Genomic DNA, 23,107 nt, shown 5'->3' on the forward strand with positions numbered 1-23,107 from the left:
TTCGAAGATTTCTGAAAACTTAGTGAAACAATGTAAGTTTAATAAATATTGTAGCTAGATATACCATATTTATTTATTTAACAAAGTTTAATAGAAAATGAAATATATATTGTGTAAAAATATACAATATTCAGGGTATGTTTTTGTTACTTTCTAAGTCATTAGTAAGAAAATAATGCATATAAAGAAAGATGCCAGTCATCATTTCAAGTATAATTTGTTTTAAAAATCAAAACTTTTATAAATATATATATTTATGTACTTTAACGTACAGTACCTGTACATTAAACGAATACTCAAAGGAAATACTGTAATAACCGTAGAAAAAATATGCGGTGTAAAATAGTAATCGCGGCTATTATTTGAATGAAACGGTATACTGTAGACAAGTTTAAATTTACTAACATGTTTACTGACAAAAAAAAATTACAACTGACTTGTGAGTATAGCTTTACACTCGGATAGATCCGTTTCCTCCCAGGGGTCCTATAAAGGGCAGTGGGTGTCTAACATCAGTATTAGCCGTTTTCTCAATTAGGATGTGCATCCTATCTATTCTTATTTATCGATAACACATGGTAAGTTTTCGAGGAGGGAAGCTATTTCCACTTGTCTCAACTTTACAAAGAAGTCGCGTAAGTTAACAGTAACGCCCTCGATAGCCCTATGCTCTCGTACAACAATGCACTAAAACTGACCTCCCGTACTCCTTCAGTTCATAATTGTTTCCTACTGGATCATTAGGTCTTTTTCCTTATCTTTACTTTCCCAGCTGTTAGGGGCCGTCCATAAATTATTTAAGGTATTTTGGGGTAGATGGGGGTCAAGGATTTCTTACTCGGGTAGGGAGGTAATAGATCTCATCTTACGTAATACAGTGATATCTCGGTATACGTCCTGTTTGGACGAAACAAATTTTGCTCGGTATACGACATAATTCAATGATACGCGCCATCAATGAACAAGTAGCACTATCGATGTACTAGAGTAACTAGACCAGACTAGACGTTCGCGGTGCAACGGTTTATAACTTTGTTAAATTTCTTCTGATTTTAATTCGTAAATAAAATTTTATTATTTTTATTAATCACGAATCGCAAAAAGGCAAATGAAAAGCGACAGAAAACTAAAAAAAAATTACTAGAATTACAATGGAACTGATAAAAGAGATTGTTGAAAAATACGAAGGTGGCACGCTTGTTCGAGATTTTAACTGTTGCCTACCGTATTCCGAGAACGACGATATGGACAATCGCGAAAAATAAAGACATTATTAAATGTGCTAACGTTGCGAAAGGGGTTAAATCAATTTCTAAACAGAGATCGAAGACATTAGATCATGTCGAGAAATTGCTTTTGCTTTGGATAACTGAAAAACAGTGCTGGAGGCAGCGTATCGGAAGCAATTATTTGCGAGAAAGCTAAAAAGATACACGCTGATCTCACGAAAAATCAAGCAGGAACTAGCCAGGAAAGCGAGGTGTTTAAAGCCAGCCATTTTTTTACAGCCATTTCCGAGAACGGATTAATCATTTTTACATCACTTCTTATGGGAAAGGTTGGTTTGGTATACGTCCAATTCGGTATAAGTCCAAACATCGGGAACGGATTAAGGTCGTATACCGAGGTTCCACTGTATTCTTAGTTTTATTTTTTGATCTCGTTGAGTGGTGGAATTTTGAATTTGGCTTCAATTTGGCGGTTTCTATTAAGAACGCTCGTTGTATTAACGCCATCTCATGTGACATGATAAAAAGTGAGTCTGCTAGTGTATTATTCTATCATGGGAGAAAGGCCGTGTGGTGGTCTCTCTCTCTCTCTCTTTTTATTATTAGAATAAGTGCACCACTCCTATGGATGTATAATACTAAGATACGTAAACCAAAGCACATGATACAAAGTTAACATAAAATTAGTATTCGGCTTTTAGTGAAAACTAAAACGTAAAAGTAGATATTAGAAATTATAGTCTTTTCTTCCATATTTTTCGAACATAATTGTAAAAAGCATCAAACAGTGGCTTCTGAACAAGCATGTCCAGTGGACATGGCCACCTGAAACCAAGCGTAAAGATTTTTAATTTCAGAATAAGTCTATCTTCATTGTAAATTGGATTATGATAGATCATATGGTCGACGTTGCCTAGGTTTTCTGTAGAGCAAAAGCAACAGGCAGTTTCTGCCCGGTTATACATCGCCAGGTAGCTTCTAAAATTGCCATGCTCAGTAAGTAGTTGAGCAGTAGCAAACGTTAAAGCTTTAAGTGGTGATGAGAACCTACATTCAACACTAGGAAAGTATAGTTTTGTTATTCTACGAAGTTTTACTGCTCAACCATTGTTCATTCCACTTTTGCATAGCATTGTCATGAATATAATTTTAAAGGTTACAAGGTGAGAGAGGAATGTGAGTGTAGTCCAAATCAGTGTCCTTTGCAGCTGACTTAGCCTCAAAGTCGGCTTTTTCATTTTCTAGTATGCCTGTATGGCCAGGAACAAATATGTTATCTTATTTACAAAATTTTTAATATGGTGCTGGATATATGTGATTTTATCGCTATTGCAATTGGGATTTAATAGAGCTTTTAGGACAGACTGAGAATCACTGTAAATGTTGATTGACAGAGTTTTGTTTGGTAGTGAAGTGGCCCACTGAACAGCTTGGTAGACAGCATCATCTTCAGCTTGATATGTGGGGGTATTTGTACCTTCTAACATATTTTGGGTAAAATATGTCAGTTTGGAGGAAGATACAGATACTTGAGCCGACATGAAGGGGGCTTTTGGACCCATCTGTGTAGATATTAATGTCTGCATGGTTATCCATGGAGGAAGCAGATGACACCAAATGTTCCCTGGGGATAACCTTGTTTACAGGATGGTGATTAGAGATAGTAGGGTAATTGCAATGTGGTAGCATATGAACAGTCGTAGATAGTAGAGACCGTTGTTGAGCCTTGATATTTGTAGTTCTGATGTAGTAGTTTGGAATCTTTTTTACAATAAATAGTGGCAAAGGAAGGAGCTCTGCTAGTATCAGAGAGGCATTAGTAGAAACAGTTCTGCAGCATTTTGAAATTCTGAATGCAATTTTGAAGAGAGAATCATTTACTTGCTACTGAATTTTTACTAGTTACACGACCTCAGCTAGAAACCGCATAAAGTAGCATTGGTTGTATTGCCCCATTATATAGAGTTTTACAAACTTTATGATTTAGTCCCCAGGTATACCTAGCACACTTTAGCAGCATGTAGTTTATTTTATTGACCTTATCCAAGATGTAATTAATATGGCAACGGAATATGGATTCTATTCTCTCTTGTTTTATTTTGTATGACGAAGAAAACCTCTCAGCAGAGGGTGGGGCAGCTTGCTCCGGGCGCTACTGGCAGAGGGGAGCCTAATGGTTTCCAAGAATAACAAAATTTGTTTCTGGAGGGGGAGGGGGCGCCAATATAGTGTCGCGGCCCGGGTGCAGTTATGTTCGCTACGCCATTGTGTTTATTATTACGCCACTGATGTTTATTGGCAACAAATTCTATTAAAACTCGCGGGAAAAAAGTATGCATAGAAGTCTATGGTGTAAATAGTAGTAGTAGTGGTTTGGGTAGCACTGATCACAAAATTAATTTTTCATACGAATAATTTTTTAATGGAATTATTTCAGATCACAAAATTAATTTTTCAAGAGAAATCTTGGGCTATAGATTATGTTAAAAAGCATCAATTATCAGCGAAAGACAATGGCAAGTCGATTTTACTACCAAAAAAATTCATGGATTAAATTTTATAGACGAATATATATTAATAATTCTCAACCACATCCGATATTAGTACAAATTGTAAACATTATTATCGCAAATTAATTTTATAATTTAATAATTAAAAAGAATTTATTAAACTTTGTCTTATTTTAAGTTGTCATGTTTTAATTTACTTGGATATTAAAACAATAAATTTTTTAAAATGTAGAAGAAAATGATAAAGAGTATCGAGATGTTTTATGAAAACGGAAGAAATGAATTGAGAAGTTTTCTAAATATTAAAATTATTTATAATTTTAATTTACTCAAGAAATTTTTGATCCGAAAATAATTTATAACCTGAAAAATTAATTTATTAGGTTATAAATAATAAAAGTTAATAAGATTATAGAAAATAATTCTTCCAAACATTCACGAGACATTGTTCTCACACACGTTTAGGTCGGCCCGCGCAGTCTGACACTGCGCCAGGAAAATCAAATGGTTTTTCAATTCTACTCAGGTGGTCGGTACAGGTCGGCGAAGCTGTTAAATTGTACCCCTAATAAACTCTCAAGAATTATAAAGGTCAGGCATGCATGATTACTCCTTTGAGAATTAACCTAAAGAATATGGCCGATTCTACTCAGGTGGTCGGTATAGTTCGCCGAAGCTGTTAAATTTCCCTCCCCCCACACATCCAGGATGACTCAAAATCAGGCATGCATGGTTACTCCTTTGAGGATTAACCCATGGTGTATAGCAGCGTGAACTAGCTAGTCGAGCTGTCAAAATTTTTTGCGTCCTTCTGTGAAAATTAAAATTTATATAAAAATTAATATTATGATGTTGATTGATGATGATGATAATAATAATAAAAAGATTGTTAATAATTAAAAATTAAAGTTCTTAAAATAAATTGTTCATTCGAATTCATTAAATTTTTATATTTTTAAATTTTCACATAAAGTCTTTTATAAACAATAGTATGTACTGTACATATTAATTAACTAATTATTAATTATATATTTTGGACTTGAGGTTTTTAGGGTTTCATAAAGAAATTATTTTTTGTTAAAATCTTTCTATAAAAACATGCTTAAATATTACGTAAGATAGAGAAGGGGAGGGAGGATCAAAGGAAATACAGGATTACGGTTTCTTACACAGAGGTGGGTGGGGGGTCTAGAATGGCCGAAATCGCCCTTACGTAATTTATGGACAGTCCCTTATATATATAGCAGAGGGAAAGTATGACGTAGGGAAAAAGAAATAACTCTCCCCAAGATTTTTATATTTTTGGACTTAGGACACCTTGAAGTGTCAAGAAATGCAACAAAATTCGGGGGGTAATTTTTGTATGTATGGATGTTAGTGTGTGGGGAAAGCATAATTTTGTTCACCCTGTTTGAAGCTTAATAACTTATGTGCTTTATATCGAAAATTTCTGAAATTTTATGGGAAGGTTTGTTTATTAAGGAAGATTGATGCTATTAAATTTTAGTGGTTAAAAGGTCGAGGGGGTGGAGAGATAAAGGGTTATCTCGAGTAGAGTCTGACTTAATAACGGGTAGAATCATCATTATCATATACATTTTTTTTTATAAAACTCATTACTAGCCACAAAATTAAGCTTTTTGCCATTTTATAATACTGTAGTTAAAAATATAAATTTTTTGAAATAAAATATAACAACAGATGGCGCCACCAAAACTTTAAATGTTGCAGGAAAAGTTGAGCAACTCGTTGCTGATTTATTTTTTTCCTCAGTTCTAAATCTGATTGAAATTGGACTGCTCTGATAACAAAAAGTCAGGAAATCAATTAACAGGTGGGAGAGTCTTATAGTCTTTAGTATCTACTGGACGTTAGATACTAAAGGTTCTTTGCCCACGAGTATGAAATTTAAAGCGACGGCAAATGTCGGCAACCTTTGTTTGTCGTTTCTTGTTATTGTCTATAGCTACTTCCATTATAATATGTCAGATTTGAGTGTGAACCAATCACTGATGGTTGTATAAAACCTTTACTTTTTCCACAAATAAGTTATAATCGAAATCTTTTCCCACGTTCTCACTTTTTAAGTTTAACTTTGTGTAATTTAGACAAAATAGCGTATAAATTAAGATTTTTTTCTAATTTTCTTCGGTTAAATTAAGATTTCGTCACATGTTTCCTCCATATTTTTTCTTTTTGTTCGCTTTTATTCGCATGAAATAAAAACAATGGTAATTTATATTTGATATGCTAAAACATGGTATGTAATAGTAATGTTAGAAAATGTTACCAGTAAATGACACTTTTGCTGTTAGTTTCATATGAAACTAATAAACTAGTTGAACGGATTAGTCCAATAATATAATATGTGAATTTCGGACAGACACATGCAAACACTGAATTAGCTTCTGTACGATCTTTTTCAAATACCCTTTAATATGAGTGTGTGCGTTTTTGTGTGTCTGTACGCATTTGTATGGGTAAAGAAAGAAAGGTTGTATTTATGAATAACACGATATTTTATATTATTATTTCGTATGTTTTTATTTATGGTCCATTCAACTATTACTTTATTCCACAAGACTGGTAAAAATTAGGAAAAGCACTGATGCTTCTATAAGTTTAGTATTTTTGTTATGTTTCATCCACATAATGTGATATTATTTTATGGAATGACAACGTTTACGTTTCATTCTTTAAGAAAAAACACAATTCTTTAACATTATATGTATGAAAAGATGGTTTGTTTTATGTATTGCAAAAATGCATGCAAAAATTTATAGCCTTTAAAATTATTAAAGGGAGTAAGAGTTAAATTTTATCACGTAATTATGGCAGTTACTTTCTATAAAAGACTATAACTTACACTTAACTTCAAATTTGAAAGATATCCTAGCAAACAATGGTTAATAAGAACAGAAAAAGTAGGAAAATCCAAAATAACGATTTTCTGTGCTGTATATAATTCTGTTCTAAAGTATCACAGCATTTAGGTACTTGGGATAATTTATTCAAATCTTTACATTTACAATATTTTTTTAATGCAAGGACACGCTTTATACCATTGTTTCTCAACGGGCTATATCGCCCCCCGTTGTGAAACAATGGTATAAAGCGTGCCCTTGCACCCTTTACCCTTCAACATGGTAACTTTGGTAACCCTTCAACATGCGAAAACGCCCACATGGGGGCGATATCGCACCATGTGGGCGTTTTTCCATGTTGAAGGGGCGATTAGTAACAATTTATATTTTGGGGGGCAAAAAACAATTTTCTGGGCGATATAGTAAAACATTACATTAAGAATAATTACATATTTTATTCGTTATATCGTACAATAATTAAACAAATAACATTATACTAGTCACTAGTCTATTCAATGAAGTACGAATTTGGCGTTAGCCTTGGCCCTGGGCATCGGAATTTTGAAGTGAAGGTGGCGACGATTCGTTAGAGGTTGAGAAACACTGCTTTATACGACTCTGACATAATTCTTTCCAGTTTCATTACGATTAAATAATTTTAAGAAAAAAACTTTTACGATAGTTATAATAATTAGTTTACGATAGTTATAATAATTATCTATATTGGAAATCACCCTCGGTACGAAAATAGCAAATTCACCGACATTGTACAGTACTTATTAATAGTTCCCCCCCCCCTCTCTCGCTCTCTGTCCGATATATTCATCATCGGAATCTGCTTCCATACAAGAATTTGGATATATTCTAGACAATATTTTTCCAGATAACTTAATAATATCGAATTTTGAAGGTAATAGAAATACGCTAGATTTCTTTGATGAAATATTTTGTGGATTTTGTAAATATAGCAAGAGTCCAAATTGTATTGAAAAGTATTTTCTAAGTGTAACAATAAGAAAATAATAAAGGATTTGGTGAATGTACTAAAACATTAGAAAATTATTAATGTATGTTAACCAATATTGTACTGTATTTTAAATAAAAACTGTGTAATCTCAATAATTAATATATAACTAAAATTTATTAATTAAGATTGTATTAAGTATTAAAAAATGTATATCATTTATACTTTAATAATAAATTTAACTAAAATGTATACGATTTATACATTTATTAAAAATACAAAATAAGTTTTTAAATTGCTTTATAGTTGTTTCTTCTACCTATGTCAGTTTATTGGGATAAATTGTCAAGTTATACTTCTACAGTATAGTCTAGAAGGGTATGCTTGTTAAAATACATATAGTTCAAGATGTCAGATCACTACTACTTGCGTTGATATTCAAATATGTAAGATTTCTTTTGCCAGTCGACTCCTCTGAAGTTATAGAAAATTTTTTCCTATTAATACAAACCAATAATTTATAGTATCACGTTTGGCATTGTGGTAAAAATTGTGAATGAGATCGTTACTCGAAATTTTTTTTTTATGATGAATATCCCCATTATTGCAAACTCGTATGAACGAGCTCGTTGTAACGCTATTAATTGATAATATAACCATTGCTGTAATTTCCCATAATTTCTTCTAAAATGCATAAAATATTGGCTGTTTTCTGTGGGCAGGAGGAGGGTCGAAGTGTTTTATGCTCGTAGATCATTTGTTTTCTTGTCGATTATTATTTTATGGACCGCTTTCAGATGATTCGGAGATTGATCCTTTGCAGCTCGACATTTATTGCACGATTTGATTGCAATGATTGAAGCATTCCTTGTCTTTTCCGATCATTTTGAAATTATCCAATCTCCGACTTATTTGTAATATTTATTTTGATATAAAAATCAAATGAAATATTTAAAATATTTTTTATCAATGACACTAATAAAAGAATGTTACCTTAGTAGAATAGGCATTAATAAATGTACTTGTGTTGTTTTTACTAACTAAAAAAAGAATAATAACAAGCAATAACGTTAACTTCCTATTCCTGTTTGTGATCAATACTCAAGTGAACGACGGAGCTGTCAGTGTATTGTATAGAACTGGTTGTGTGCACGTAATCAAGCAACACAGCTGATGTCATCGGTCAGTCTGTGTGCACAATAGAATGCGTTTGTAAATTTGCATATCGAGCATTCGCCTGATTCGTGATTAGTTTACTGTAATATGCTTATCCCCGAGGTGATTTCAAGTCATAATGTTAACTTTTTTAATTAAATACTAGAATTAATATGTAAAAATTAATTAATTATCTAAAATTGGTTTTAAAACACTGACAAATCATAAACAGAAAATTTTCTAACTATTGCAAAGTAGGTCGTATGTTAGTCTGAATATATCGTCAAATGCCAATAATGTTTTAACAAATTTGTTAGTGTGAAAATTCTGCATTACTACCAATCGTTTACGAATGCATATATTAATTGACAAGATCCAAATTTACGAAAAATTGAAGTTGTAGCATGTTTATCTAAAATGTTTATCTTTCTCTTACTTTAGGTATAATGCACGGAGAAGTTGCAGAAAATTTGGTTTCTGAAAGAATTATTCAAACAGAATGGTTCTTACTAAGGATAGGAAATTTCGACAAGTGTTTATTAATACCTTTGAACCAAACTGCAATTGTTATCGGAAGGAGTAGCAATAAACATCTCAAAGAGAGTCCCAATATATCTCGAAAACATGTTCGCTTCGAAAAGACTTCAGACGACGAATGGATTATACAAGATCTACAAAGTACAAATGGTGTTTTTGTTAACTTCAAGAAAATTGACACTAAGAGTGTGTACTGTGTACAAGAATCTGATATTATTGGATTAGGAAGTGCATCAGCTGATTCAGAAAAGCATTTTATGTTCAAATTATGCCGGAATAAGAACTGTTTATCTCAAAATATTAAAACAAAACGAAGAAATTCCGATTATTATTTAAAAAATTGGAAATTGAAAAGAAATGCATCAAACACTTCAAATAAACACGCAATATCCACAAGAAACAATGCCAAAATTGCAAACATGGAAGAGGATGAATCTTCTTTCCATAAAAATGATGGAAAAATTTTACAAATTATTGCGTCTATCGAGAAAAGTTTACTGATAAACATTCCTAAACAAGTGAATTTTTCCATGAAAAAATATTTAAATGAAGCTTCCTACGAAGCTGATCATAATATCCAAGATCTAACTTTAAACAACTCAGATAAAACTAATAATTTTCATGAAAATCTTATTTCAAATAGAAACATGTCAGTAGAAATAAATGATAAATGTAAATTGAACGACGTACAAGAATCTTCCATTCTGCTCCACCCAAGAAATAAAATGGAATGTGAACAATCCTCAAAAATAGTTGGTGAAATAAGCAAAGAGGAGACCAGTAAAATTGTTAACGAAGATATATTGTTATTTAACAGTTTTGATTATAATGAAAATGTTAAAAATTCAGGATGCGTACAAAGTGATGAAACTGTAACACTATCGAGTTACAGCAATATAAACGAGATAAAACCTAAAAATATGAATTCTCCGGACAACGTAAGTAACAATTTGAATAAGAGCGGTGAAAGTGCAGAAGAGAAAAAGTTACTTTCATCGCCTTTTCTAGAAGATGCTCACGATAAGATGAAACGTAGCTCTTCTGGAGATTCATCGAATCACTTTTATCCCCATATTGAAAATAACCATCAAGAAACACAAAAGTGTATTATTAAAGATATACAAGAATGTTCGATTCGAAAATTCGAAAATCAATTGCCAATAGAAAATATAGAAAAAGATTCATATATTAAGGCTGCATGTATTGCAGAGAGTGAAGTAATTATTGATGATAAGCCTCCTTCACAGAAACTGGATAATGATTGCAATTTAAGTTCTTCAGAAAGAATAAAAAAGACAAAGGGAAAAATTAAAAAAATTGAAAAAGAACTTCAGTTAAAAAAGAAGCAAAAAAAGAAAAAGAGTAATTTGTATTCTACCAATAAGAATGCATCAATGAAATTGTCATATCCAACAGCAAAAACCTCTACAACAAAGAAAGCCAAAGCACGGAATGACAAAACAGACAAAATAAACATTGATTTATGCATAAAAAGGAAATTAATAGAGATGCAAATACTCAAAAAGAAATCAAATATTGTCGATACTACATCAAGTATTGTTTCTAAAAGTAATAAGACAAATAATGAAAAGCCTGTCAAAGGCATCTCTAAAGAAATTATTTCAAAGTTTAATTCCCTTCAAAATTATAAAATTCCAAAGAAAATACGACCAAAAACCGAAGCCGTTGATACAAAAGAAACCGAAGTGAAGAAACATTTGAAGCTAGAATCGCAACAAAAATTCAACGATAAAACGAGAAAATTTAATGATAAAAAACCCAATTTTCGAAACAAAAATAAGAAGGTCCTTCACACTGAAGTCAACAAAAATTTTAAAAGAAAAAGCTTTTCAGAGTCTCCTTGCAAAACAAAAAAAGGTCACTTTTCTAAAACCGAAAATAAAACTAACGGTACAGTAGAATTTAAATATCCGAGACAGAGAGAGAATATAAAAGAAACGGAAAAATTTATCACGAAAGAAACGTTGGAAGAAGTTCCAGAAATTTCTATGACGACTTTAGAAGATGTGATTACCAAAATTTTGCAGTGGAATGCAAACTGGCTTCTAGAACAAAAAGATAATCTAAGTCCACCACCCATTGTTGATCAATCATCCTTAAGAAAGGTCGCACTATTTTATAACTCTAAACAAGAATATTTTAACACTTATATAAATTTATTATTGTTGGAGATATGGAACTGTATGTTTCGATCTTGGCAAATTACATTAGAAAAGAAGAGCAAAAGTACTTACTTCGCAGTCGTTGATACTAAGACTTGTATGGATACGATGATTATAAATTGCCAGACTGTAATATCACCAAAGATACCTTTCGATAAAGAATCTTATCCGTTCGAGGGAAATATTGTCGTCGTCGATTTAAGAATCCAAAATGTAGAAAATGCAGTAATAAAGGTATTTGGTTATATATCAGAGCATAAACAAGAAAATTACAAACCAGGTAACGGTACTACTGTTAGTTCTTTACTAACCATGCTTCCAATTTGCAAAGAAGAAAATATTCAGTTAATTTCATTCGTAGTTAAAATGAAATTGCGTGACAAAAATCTGGATCTATCTAAATTAATGAAAATCGAAATGATTTCTTATATAAAACCTCTGCTAAGACATTGTGAAGCTTTGTTTAACTTTACACAGAGTAATCTGTATCATCACATTCTTAAACCCGATTGCAGTATTTGTTCTTGTGAAGAAAATTCAGATATTGATTTTACGCTTCAAGAAAATTATAATGCAACACAGATTCTAGCGATATCTCGCATATGTAAAAGCATTTGCCAGTCACAGTCACTTTCTAAAATCCATTTATTGGACGGTCCACCCGGAACTGGAAAGACTTACACCGTAGTAGGAATTATTCGTCAATTATTGTGTCAGAAAGACAGAGAACAGCGTGTGAAACTTCTAGTCACAGCTCCTTCTAATATTGCTGTGGACGAGATCGGTATACAACTCCTAAAGATGAAATCACAACTGAAGAAACCTGATGGCAAAAACGTTCGTTTCGTACGAATTGGCCAGGGTGATCAAGTGCACAGAGATTTAAAGTTTTATTTCATTGAAGAATTAGTAAAACATAATTTGAAAGAATTACAAAAAGATCTGGATCAGATCAATATGAATGAGCTACAAATCAAAATCGCTAGATTAAAGATGGAAATACAGAGAGAAAAAATTAACAATAATTCTAGACACTCGATAGAAGTTATAGAATCGCAGTTAGAAAATTACTATCAAAAATTCGAATTATATCAAAACAGAAATGATATCAATAAATGTAAACAGAAGCTTAGGATGGACATCCTAACCAAAGCCGATATAATACTCTCTACTTTGAATGGTTGCAGGAATACGTCATTAGAGAATGCTTTCGGTAAAAATAGCTCTGTAACATTCACTTGTTGCATCGTGGATGAGGCCGCTCAATGCACAGAACCCGAAGTTTTGATACCTCTTCAGTATGGAATCAATAAACTGATATTAGTAGGTGATCCAGAACAATTACCAGCATCGGTCACTTCGAAAATAGCAATACATTATGGTTTACAATTGTCTTTGTTCGAGAGATTTCAAAGATATTTTGTACAGGCGGAGGAACAGAATCCAATTCTTTGTTTAACGGAAAATTATCGCATGCATTCGGAGATCTGCAGCTTTGTTTCCGAAAACTTTTTGTGTAATCCATTAAATTCAAAAGTAAATAATTTTAGTTTTCCTTTAAAACCTTACGTCTTATTGGATATTCTAAGCGATCACGAATTCAGGACTTCGAATATGTCGGAAGTTGTCTTTGTCGGCAAACTTTGTAAAGAACTTTTAAAAATTCTTCCATCTTCCAGTTCAGTGGGATTAATTACGTTTCACCAAACTCACAAACACGCTTTCAATCAATATTTTGATTCTATCGACGAATGGAGAAACAAAAATCAGTATAAAGTGGAAGTGAATGTCGTGGATAGTTTTCAGGGTCGTGAAAAAGACGTCATTATTTTATATTGCGCCGGAGCGAATAATTCCTCTAATGTCGGATATCTAAACGACAAACAAAGACTGAAAGTAGCATTCACTCGAGTGCGTTACTCGCTCATACTGTGTTGTGACGTTGCATTTTTGAAGAAACACTTCTATTGGAATGGCCTACTATCACATGCCAAACAGAGAAATGTTTCGTTTCAAGTTAAATCTATAGCAGACGTGATTAAGAAGATCACAAAATAATAGTGCAATCATTGGAATAACTCTTCATTTATTTTGTTCATCTCTAATTGAAACAACAAAAAAGTAATTTCTGTTAAATTTATGGCATTTTATTCTGTTTAACGTTTTCGGCAAATTCATTTTCTCTTCATCACTACAAAAGAGCAAATATTTGAATCTATAAAATTTAAAACGAGTTATAAATTAAAATTCTTTTTAAATTTTTTATAGTTTGGAACTTTAGAATTTTTTTATTCTTTTATAGATAAGTTGAATTAGCACGAAATATTTGATGGAATTAAAAATAATTCTATCAAAAACTATTTTATTTGTCTGTCCATTGTCTGACAGCTGTTAATTACATATTGTATATAATTCATGCAAAATGTTTATCATTAATGATTATTGTCTTTTTACAAAGGTAAAGTTTTATTTGCTTTAAAACATTTTATTGAATAACTGTGATGATATGCCATTATTTTTTTAATAATAAAAATAAAAAGTCAAATTCATTTTTGAATTTTTTTTTCTACATTTTCCAAATGAAATTTATACATATATGAATGATGATAATTCCAGAATTAAAATCTTTGAATAATTAGTGCCATATTTTAAAATATATGAATAAGCATTATTTCTTTCTTTATCGAAATTTTTTTATTGATTAATAATAATCATTCGATCGCACATAAACTACTATGACTAATATAGTATTTTGTTCTCAGGTGTTCTCGTAGTTACGCAACAGGTGATTCGTGGAAATGTCCCAGTAAATTGATAATGTACGAAACAAAATACAGTACATATTAAGTGATGGGAGTTCGAATTACCGAACGCGATGATTTTTAAGTACAGTAGTACTCTAGTGTAAAATATTAAATGCTAGGAGAAATAGAGAAGTCTTTAGCCAACTGCATTTTTTCTCGAAAAATAATTGGTCCTAAAATTTCCAAATATATGATTTTTTTTTTTTTTTTTTTGCGGTTTCCAACGTTGCGATGGAAATACAGGCGTTCGAAAATGGCAGATTTTTTTGTCAATTTCAGTGCCGCAGCTGCTGTTAGGCGCCGTTAAACAGTGCTTAATGGACCAAACCAGGCCCTACATACTGTTTCTACGAAACAATAAATGAAAATTCTATATAATAAAACTATTAACACTTATGTTTGTTCTAGCTAGAAACGATTAATATTAAATCAACATATACTATTTATTTTAGACACTTTTTTACAGTTTATATTTTCCGATTACACTTGTCATTTTGCATTGTTGTATATTAAGCAACTCATTGCTGGATTTCTTTAACTTTCCCGGCAATATTTAAAACTGCGTGTGAGGCCATTTGTTACGATATTTTATTTAAAAAATTGTATGTTTTTAAGTATTATAAAAATGGCAAAGCTTAATTCTGAGAGTAGGGATGGGTTTTATAAAAAATTGTAAATATAATAATGAGTATAATCGTCATTAAGTTCGACCCTACTTGAGATACAACTACGACACCCCTGTATCTCCCCATCCTATGACCTTTAACCTTCAAAATTTAATAGCATTAATCTCTTAATACATAAACCTCCCTGTAAAATTCAGAAATTTTCGACAAAAAGTACGGGTTATTAAGATTCAGAGGGTAGACAAAATCGTACCCATGTACTAATATCAATATATAGTATACAGAAAAAAAAACGAATTTTTGTATTTCTCGACGTTTCAAGATTCCCTGAGTCGAAAAATGTGAAAATTTTGAGTTATTTTTTGACCGATCGCCATACTTTTTCTCTGTTATACATAACAGCCGGAAAAGTAAAAAATGACAATGCTGTATATATACTATAATTATTATATTTAATAACAGTACATTATACAAATAACGAATGAAAAAAAATATCAAAACACTAGCTATTTTTGTAATGTCCTTTTGGTGATTTTGTACTTTTTTCTTCCTTATTCGATGTTAAATTTGTTTACAACAAAAAAAAAATTTTAATATATCTAACTATAATACATTTTAACCGTCATAAATATGGAGGAGAATTGGAAGTCCCTTTACCATATTTTGCTTAATTAAGAGAGTAAAATTTCCAGTTCAGCCACTGATCAAATTACTACATACATACATACATACGTGTGATTCGATTTTTTTTTATCACCAGGAAAGAAAACAAGCAAAATTTATCGAGATTTGAGTGGTTTGTCTATCACGGCGAGGTGTAAGTAGTATGCGAGGTGATAGTAAGGCGAGGTGATGTGAGAAGTTCAGAGCATCCGGGATGTCCAGATCAGGTCGTTCATCAGCCGCCATACAAACTGAATCTGGCATCTTGTGATTATCACCATTTTGACCTCGTCAAGGAGTTAACGAGTCATCCTGTGAATGCTTTGAAAGTGAAGACGATGTTAAGGCAGCAGTTCGACTGTGGATGCATAATCAACTGGACACGTTCTAGGAGAGTGTTATCCACAAACTTGTGTGTGACACGATGGGAGAAATGTTTAACTCGCATTGGAAACTAACTTGTAAGTAAAAAATAAGGTATAAGCTGAGCTTTGAAATACATATTTTGAAATTCTTAAATGACAACTGGATTTTGAGAGGGGGAAAAAAAGTAGTTGGCATAGACTTTTCGATTTCCTCTCATATCTGAACATATATAACATATTAAAGTAATACAAGTAAATTAGTTTTGTTTTTATCGTACCAATATTTATAAAGATAATTAAGCACTCTTAAACGAAAACGAATTAATTCGTTAATGAAATATTTTATTATTTTATTATTATTAACTATTAATTATATGTTTAGTAAGCGTTTTCTGACTTTATATATAGGCTATTGTACAATACGACGGTCGTCATATATCAATTAAAATTTTATGCATCTTATTGTTTTTGCGATATTGCACTCAGGCAATATCTCAGGATATACCAGAATGTAGACAAATTATTCATGACATTGAATTATTACTACTATTAAAATATCCATTCGATACATTTTTCTATGAGAAAAATCGAATAACTGGCATAAACTGGTTCTAGCATTCAGTCTGAAACTGGAATACAGTAGAATCTGCTTCCTGTAATCATTCTGAGAATGGTTTATACCGATAAAATTAGCCGATTAACTGTGATAAGTAAAAACTACAATTATAAAGATTACTAAGTTTTATTGACTCGGATATTAAAAGGATTTGGATTTGAATTGAGACCCACCAGTGATCGAGTGGAGAATAAAACCACTAAACACTAGTTGGTCGTGGGTTCAGACAAATGAGAACTGTGTTTTCTCCACTGCCTAACATCTAGAGGTAGAAAGTCCTCTCCTTGCTAGATTGCTTATGTGTTGCGATGTCTTGTCTCAATTCAAATCCAAATCCTTTAATATCCGAGTCAATAAAACTTAGTAATCTTTATAATTGTAATTTTTACTTATCACAGTTAATCGGCTAATTTTATCGGTATAAACCATTCTCAGAATAATTACAGGAAGCAGATTCTACTGTATTTCAGTTTCAGACTGAATGCTAGAACGAGTTAGCTAACATTAAGAGTAAGCGCTTGAGAGGACGGACGGACAGCCGAACCGTCAAGGTCACTAATCCAAATCCTAAGTTATTGAAGCCTCCTGCAACTCCGTTCGCTTTGCCCATCCCGTCCGTCCGTGAGGCTGTTGCATATATATTTATACATAATATTGTATAATATGTAAATTGAAGGGAGGTCGATAGAAATATTTTTTTAAAAAGGGGTCGATACACGAAAAAGACTGGAACCCTAGTTTAAAGCATTACTTAAAATTACGCGTTATCAGCCACATGTTGAAACCGATAGAATGGAATAAATAAGCATTTAGTTGAAAATAATGATAATTGTGAGGCTCCGATAACCGATATTCTAATTAAAAGATAATTTGTAGTTTTACAAGTGTATTTTATTTGTATGCTTTGAGGCCTGCTAATCTTTATACGAATAAAAATATCTGTAATTACAATAAGCGGATTCAACTGTACTTAGCACTAACATTTATTATTAGCGCTACTTTTAGCGTTAGAAAGAGTATTGATTTAAACTAATTGAAGTATATTTTTATTAATTTAAACAATAAGAAATTGTAAATAAATTTATTAAAAGTATGATTTGTATATATTACAACACTAACAAATCCCAGTTATATAATGACGAGAAAAAAAAAAAAAAATACGATACTTTTATACGACCTTCTGTGGGCCTTAACTACTTCAAGGTTAAACTCCAAGGCATCGTTTTACATGTAATATCCTCCAACGCATTATTATTATTATTTTTTTTTTTAAATAAATGAATGAAATGAAAGCTAAACAAACCGCACTTTCTAATTGATAAAATAATATATACAAAAAGTTGAATCTCGGATAATTTTAATCTGAATTTCCGGTAAATAAATAAATATATGTACTGTACACACGTATTAATATTTCATATTTAAAGCAGGAAATAATTAAATAACATACTAAAAAATATATATATATTATTATTTTAACAAAACGGGGATTTTGTGGGCGAGTCGAGGAAGGTTTCGTTGACCTCGTTTTTCTCTCCCTTCTCGCTCTCTCTCCCTTCTCTTTCTCTCTTATCTTTTCAATCTAGAAACATTCTCGGCATTAAACGACAAAAGAAAAATTCAAAAAAAAAAAAAAAGATTTTAAAATATACACGAGTAGCGTAAATAAAGTGTTATATCCACAAAATTACTCACTTCCTAGTTAAATACGCTACGCCCAGTTAAATAAAAATAATAATAAAAACTATTCGATTATTGAATAAAAAAAATGACAATTTAAGTTATATATAAACGTCTATTACGCAAGTAACAACGTAATAATTAAATTAGTGTTTTACGTCAAAAAAAAAAACTGTTTTAAAAAATACGTTTAGTGTGTTGCCATTTTTACTCACCAGAGGGGAGGAAGGACTTAAAGTTGAATAGAAGTGAGAGTGGATGCTGATAATTACAACAAAAATAATTGTTTTTGTTTACGTAAACACTCCGTAAGTTAAAATTTCAAACATTTTTCGAATCGAAAATTGCAATAAGCTTGCCGGTCTTAACTGTTAATTGATAGAGGAATACATGTTATAGGATACGCTTCCATCCATTAATTCGAGATTTAATATTAGTAGCTGAATTTAAATAATTTAGTGTATTAAACTTTGAATCTCGATTAAATTACTATAAATATTATAAACGTCACATACACTTAATGTTTAGTAGATTGGCATACAGAAACTAAATGCTATATATAAATAATCATTTATCTTGATTCTTTCATAGTTTAAATACATTCATCTATCATTGCTCATTGATTTTTTGATAAACCCATAAAGATATGCAGTTATATTCTATTACTTTTTGCAGTTGTGATTGTGTTATGAATGTAAATTTAAATATAAAAACAAAAAAAAAAAAAATTGGATGTGAACAATTTAGATTGAAATGGTAAATAATGCTTAAAATTCTACTTTTATTTATATACAAAGTCAACAACACAGTTTAGGATAAGTTATGGATAAATGTAGTTCATCATAAAACATGTTCTATTCAAATAGAAAAACTTCTCCACAAATTGGAACTCTTCGGTAATACAAAAAATGTAAGTCCTTCCGTTATTAAATTTGAAATCGTGGCTTCCTATATAATTTGTTTCCTTGGCATACGAAACATGTATCAACCAACGAATAAATAATGTAAAAGACTGCCTTGTGTCTATTCGGTTGCACTTCGTCGTGCCGAGGAAACAAAGTCGTTTTGGTGGTAACATTTTAATGAAATACAAATGTTTTCAACCTACACGTTGAGTTTAAAAAATGCAAGTTTTATAACGGAACGTATCGAATGGAACACCCGCAGAATTCGAACTTGTCGTTAAAATTCGAATAGGCTATAAAACTCTGCTAATAAAATTTGTAGCGAGATAGGAATTTCTACTGCATAATATTTTTCGGGTCTTTAAATAAAATTATAAATATCTGATGCAATCAAAAATATAAACAATTATATTAGCTGATTTTTATTATTAGAATCTAAATTTCTTATTTTAATTATTTAATTTAAAAATTGAAAATGTGGTCATTTATTGTTAAAATTAATAAAATGTTAAAAAAGGAAATAAAATATTTATAGTCATGTTCTTAATATGTTTTAATGCATGAATTGTTTTGAAAATAATTAATTATTCAAAGCCATCCGTTCCGGCAGATAATTTTAAAAACAAATTTGTTTGTAGAGAAAATTTTTATTCAATTTTGAAAAATTTCATTAAAAAATTCTTTAAGTGATGTGATTGTTAGAAAAAGAAATATTATTAAAAATTAAGCTAAAGCTATAATAAATAATCTGTAAATAAATTAGTAGTTACAACTGATTTGTCTGGATTTAAAATATCTACACATAATATGTGAAATCTGTATAAATAATCTTAAACAAATCTAACTTGTAAATAAAGTTTTGCCTTTATCAAACTGATAAGATACAAGTGATGGGTTATTAAACATTTCTCTCGGCTCTTATATCTATTGTAAATAATCCATAAATTTATTAACTTTTTTAATATTAATTCAAACTTATTTAAAAATTTGAGAAAATTACAAAATTTTTATAAAATTAAAATACAAAGTTATTGTTTTTAAAAATTAGTTTGCACATTACTGTATGATATGAAATTAGAACTTGTAGACAGTTTTCTAACAATTAATTTGTTGCAATGAATTTTTCTTATTCAAAATTAAACCCTTAAAGATTTTTATATTATTCTTTTTTTTTATAGAATTATTATTATAATTTTACTTTATATTAGTCAATATCTGTTATAATTGCAAAATATGCAATTGTATTTATTTTCTGTAGATTTGGTGAATATTTTTATATGAATCTAGTTAATATTTCTTCTTAAAAAATTTTCTATATTAAGTTTCTGTTAGTAAGTCTTCTGTTTAGTAGAAAAATTGTATACAGTTGTTATTTATAATTATAAAATTTTTGAAAGATTGTTCAAATATTTATTCTTTTACAAAATTTTCTATTAGTAGTTACAAAAATCATTACTGTTATTATATTGACATAATTTGAGATAAACTCTTAAATTGATATGACAAATGGGATTGATATACTTTTTTATTTATGTAAAATAGATCATTTTAAAAATATTGATAATTATGAAATATTGACATTTATAAAAAAAATACTTAATAAGCATTGACTTCTGGCTTAGTAAACACTAGTATTGTGTTGTATTCCAAAGACACATGGCAAGTTTTTCATAATTTTTTTATGTTTATTTTTTACTTTATATTACATATTAATTTGAAGATTTTGTTAGCATTAGCAATGATGATCAAGTTCCATATACCATATATTTGTGCATATAAGACAAGGTATAAATTTTTATCGAAGTTTTATAGTTTTAGCATATATCTGTCCTATAAGACGACCCCCAAACTATCAATGGCCTATGAATTTAGTTTAGATCAGCAATCATCATCTGGATAATAATACTGTATAGCATATACGGAATTATGTCCTATTCATAATTTTTCGAATAAACAAATTTTATTTTCTCTCATCTGGCAGCACTGCCTTGCTATTGTTGCAAACATTTCCACTGATTTCGGCATTAGGGTAATGACCTTGACTATTCACAAAAATGTTTTATGGGATATTCTATTTTGTGGACATATCCTACTCTCTACTAGTAAATAATTACGGTTTTTCTGTTTTTTATAATAATTTTAATTTACAAAAAGAAAATTAGATTGAAATTTATATATCTGTCCTATAAGACGTGCCGGATTTTGGGGGTCTTTTTTTTTATGATTCAACTATCATCTTATCTGCGCAAATATATGGTAATCATATTTGATTATAGAAGCCACCTTCCTGATTATATTCAAATTGCTCAAAGTATAGTCATGTTTTCTATTTCAATTGTATTAACTCCTAATCTATTTTGTATTCCAGTATAGAATTTCAATAAAAATTGAAAATCTGTATTGAAATTCTGTATTATTTTACACAGTTTAAGTTTAAGTATTTTGAAATTTGAAATTACTGTACAATACATATTTAAAGATTTTGTATGTTGCATATAAATAATTCCTATTTCTTTGTATTGATAATTTGCAATGTTAAATTACATAATGTAATATTATTTAATGTTAGAGTTAACTCTGATTAATGTCTTTATAAGATGTTGAAAGTATTTGAAAAATTAATAACTTATCTTCAGCTGAAATTTGATTTATTTGTTTAATGTAAATGTATATCTGAAATTATTTTATTTAGAGAAAACATAAATTTTTGGTCTTGTAATGCAGTGATAATTCATTAACAGTAGAAATTTCCATTAACCAGTGTTTGATTATCTAGGAATTCAGTCAACCTTGGTATTTAAAGTCATTTAAAAAAAATGAAATTCTTACAAGATGAAAAATATAGTCATTACAGGTTAGTTTCACAGACCAAGAATATTTTTTCCTCTTCCAGTTTTATTATGTTACCAACTACACTCCCAGGACCTCCATCTGGTCATCATTTCCAGATCGATTAATTTAGAAGATACTTGTTTGTTTGTTAAGTTACAGCAACACAACACTTGGGTGATATGCCTAGGAGGGATACCTTCTGGGAGATTTTTTTAAGGGTAACTGGCCCCTATTCAGAAGTTACAAGTGTGGAGAAAACATGGAAAACTGCACGTGGCCAGCCTGTCCTAGCGAGGTGCAAATCCATGACTGAACTCTCATTGTTCAGGGAATGGAACTGCTTGGTCACTGGTGGGCCTAATTTAGAAGATACAATAATATGCCCAGGGCACTCGGTCAACTTAAAGCTCTATACTGGCATGATATATATATAAGTTAAATCAAATTATAAATTAATAGTCAAATGATAATTTCAGATTCATTATCAAGCTATAACTTGGTTAATTAAATATATNATGTTACCAACTACACTCCCAGGACCTCCATCTGGTCATCATTTCCAGATCGATTAATTTAGAAGATACTTGTTTGTTTGTTAAGTTACAGCAACACGACACTTGGGTGATAAGCCTAGGAGGGATACCTTCCAGGAGATCTTTTTAAGGGTAACTGGCCTCTATTCAGAAGTTACAAGTGTGGAGAAGACATGGAAAACTGCATATGGCCAAGTCCGTCCTAGCAAGGTGCAAATCCATGACTGAACTCTTTATTGTTCAGGGAATGGAACTGCTTGGTCACTGGTGGGCCTTATTTAGAAGATACAATAATATGCTCAGGGCACTCAGTCAACTTAAAGCTCTATACTGGCATGATATATATATATATAAGTTAAATCAAATTATAAATTAATAGTCAAATGATAATTTCAGATTCATTATCAAGCTATAACTGGTTAATTAAATATATAAATTTTTATGTAATTTGGACTAAAAGTAAGCTACCACCTATCTCTAGACTAAATTATGAGTTATAGTTTAATAACAAATATGATGTTAACATTTGAATATTAATATATAATTTGAGTTTGGTTTACTATATGATTTTGTGGTTAGACTGCCATTTTGTACTAATATTAATAATTAAATAAATTAAATATCTACTAATATGGGGTAGA

At 30.5% G+C, this 23,107-nt stretch overlaps 2 protein-coding genes across 7 annotated transcripts in view; both read left to right on the plus strand.

Annotated features, from left to right (window-relative positions):
• LOC111629451 (helicase SEN1-like) overlaps positions 1–13,865 on the plus strand; it is a 29,587-nt gene extending 15,722 nt beyond the window's left edge. For all 4 annotated transcript variants that reach the window (XM_023373358.1, XM_023373357.1, XM_023373355.1 and 1 more), the window contains one exon: positions 9,164–13,865. In XM_023373358.1, coding sequence (XP_023229126.1) covers positions 9,169–13,500 — 4,332 coding nt within the window. In that variant the 5' untranslated portion in view covers positions 9,164–9,168 and the 3' untranslated portion in view covers positions 13,501–13,865. The remainder of the gene's footprint in view (positions 1–9,163) is intronic.
• Positions 13,866–15,408: 1,543 nt separating this feature from the next.
• LOC111629452 (probable helicase senataxin) overlaps positions 15,409–23,107 on the plus strand; it is a 30,757-nt gene continuing 23,058 nt past the window's right edge. The window contains exon 1 of one of the 3 annotated variants that reach the window (XM_023373360.1): positions 15,409–15,996. The gene's annotated coding sequence lies outside the window, so the exon portion shown is untranslated. Of the gene's footprint in view, positions 15,997–18,371; positions 18,505–18,537; positions 19,107–23,107 lie in introns of those variants that run through there. The other 2 variants (XM_023373359.1, XM_023373362.1) reach the window with 2 other exon arrangements.

The sequence above is a fragment of the Centruroides sculpturatus genome, unplaced genomic scaffold, assembly GCF_000671375.1.
Source record: "Centruroides sculpturatus isolate CEXI.00-Female unplaced genomic scaffold, Cexi_2.0 scaffold85, whole genome shotgun sequence".
In the NCBI taxonomy this organism is placed as follows: domain Eukaryota; kingdom Metazoa; phylum Arthropoda; class Arachnida; order Scorpiones; family Buthidae; genus Centruroides; species Centruroides sculpturatus.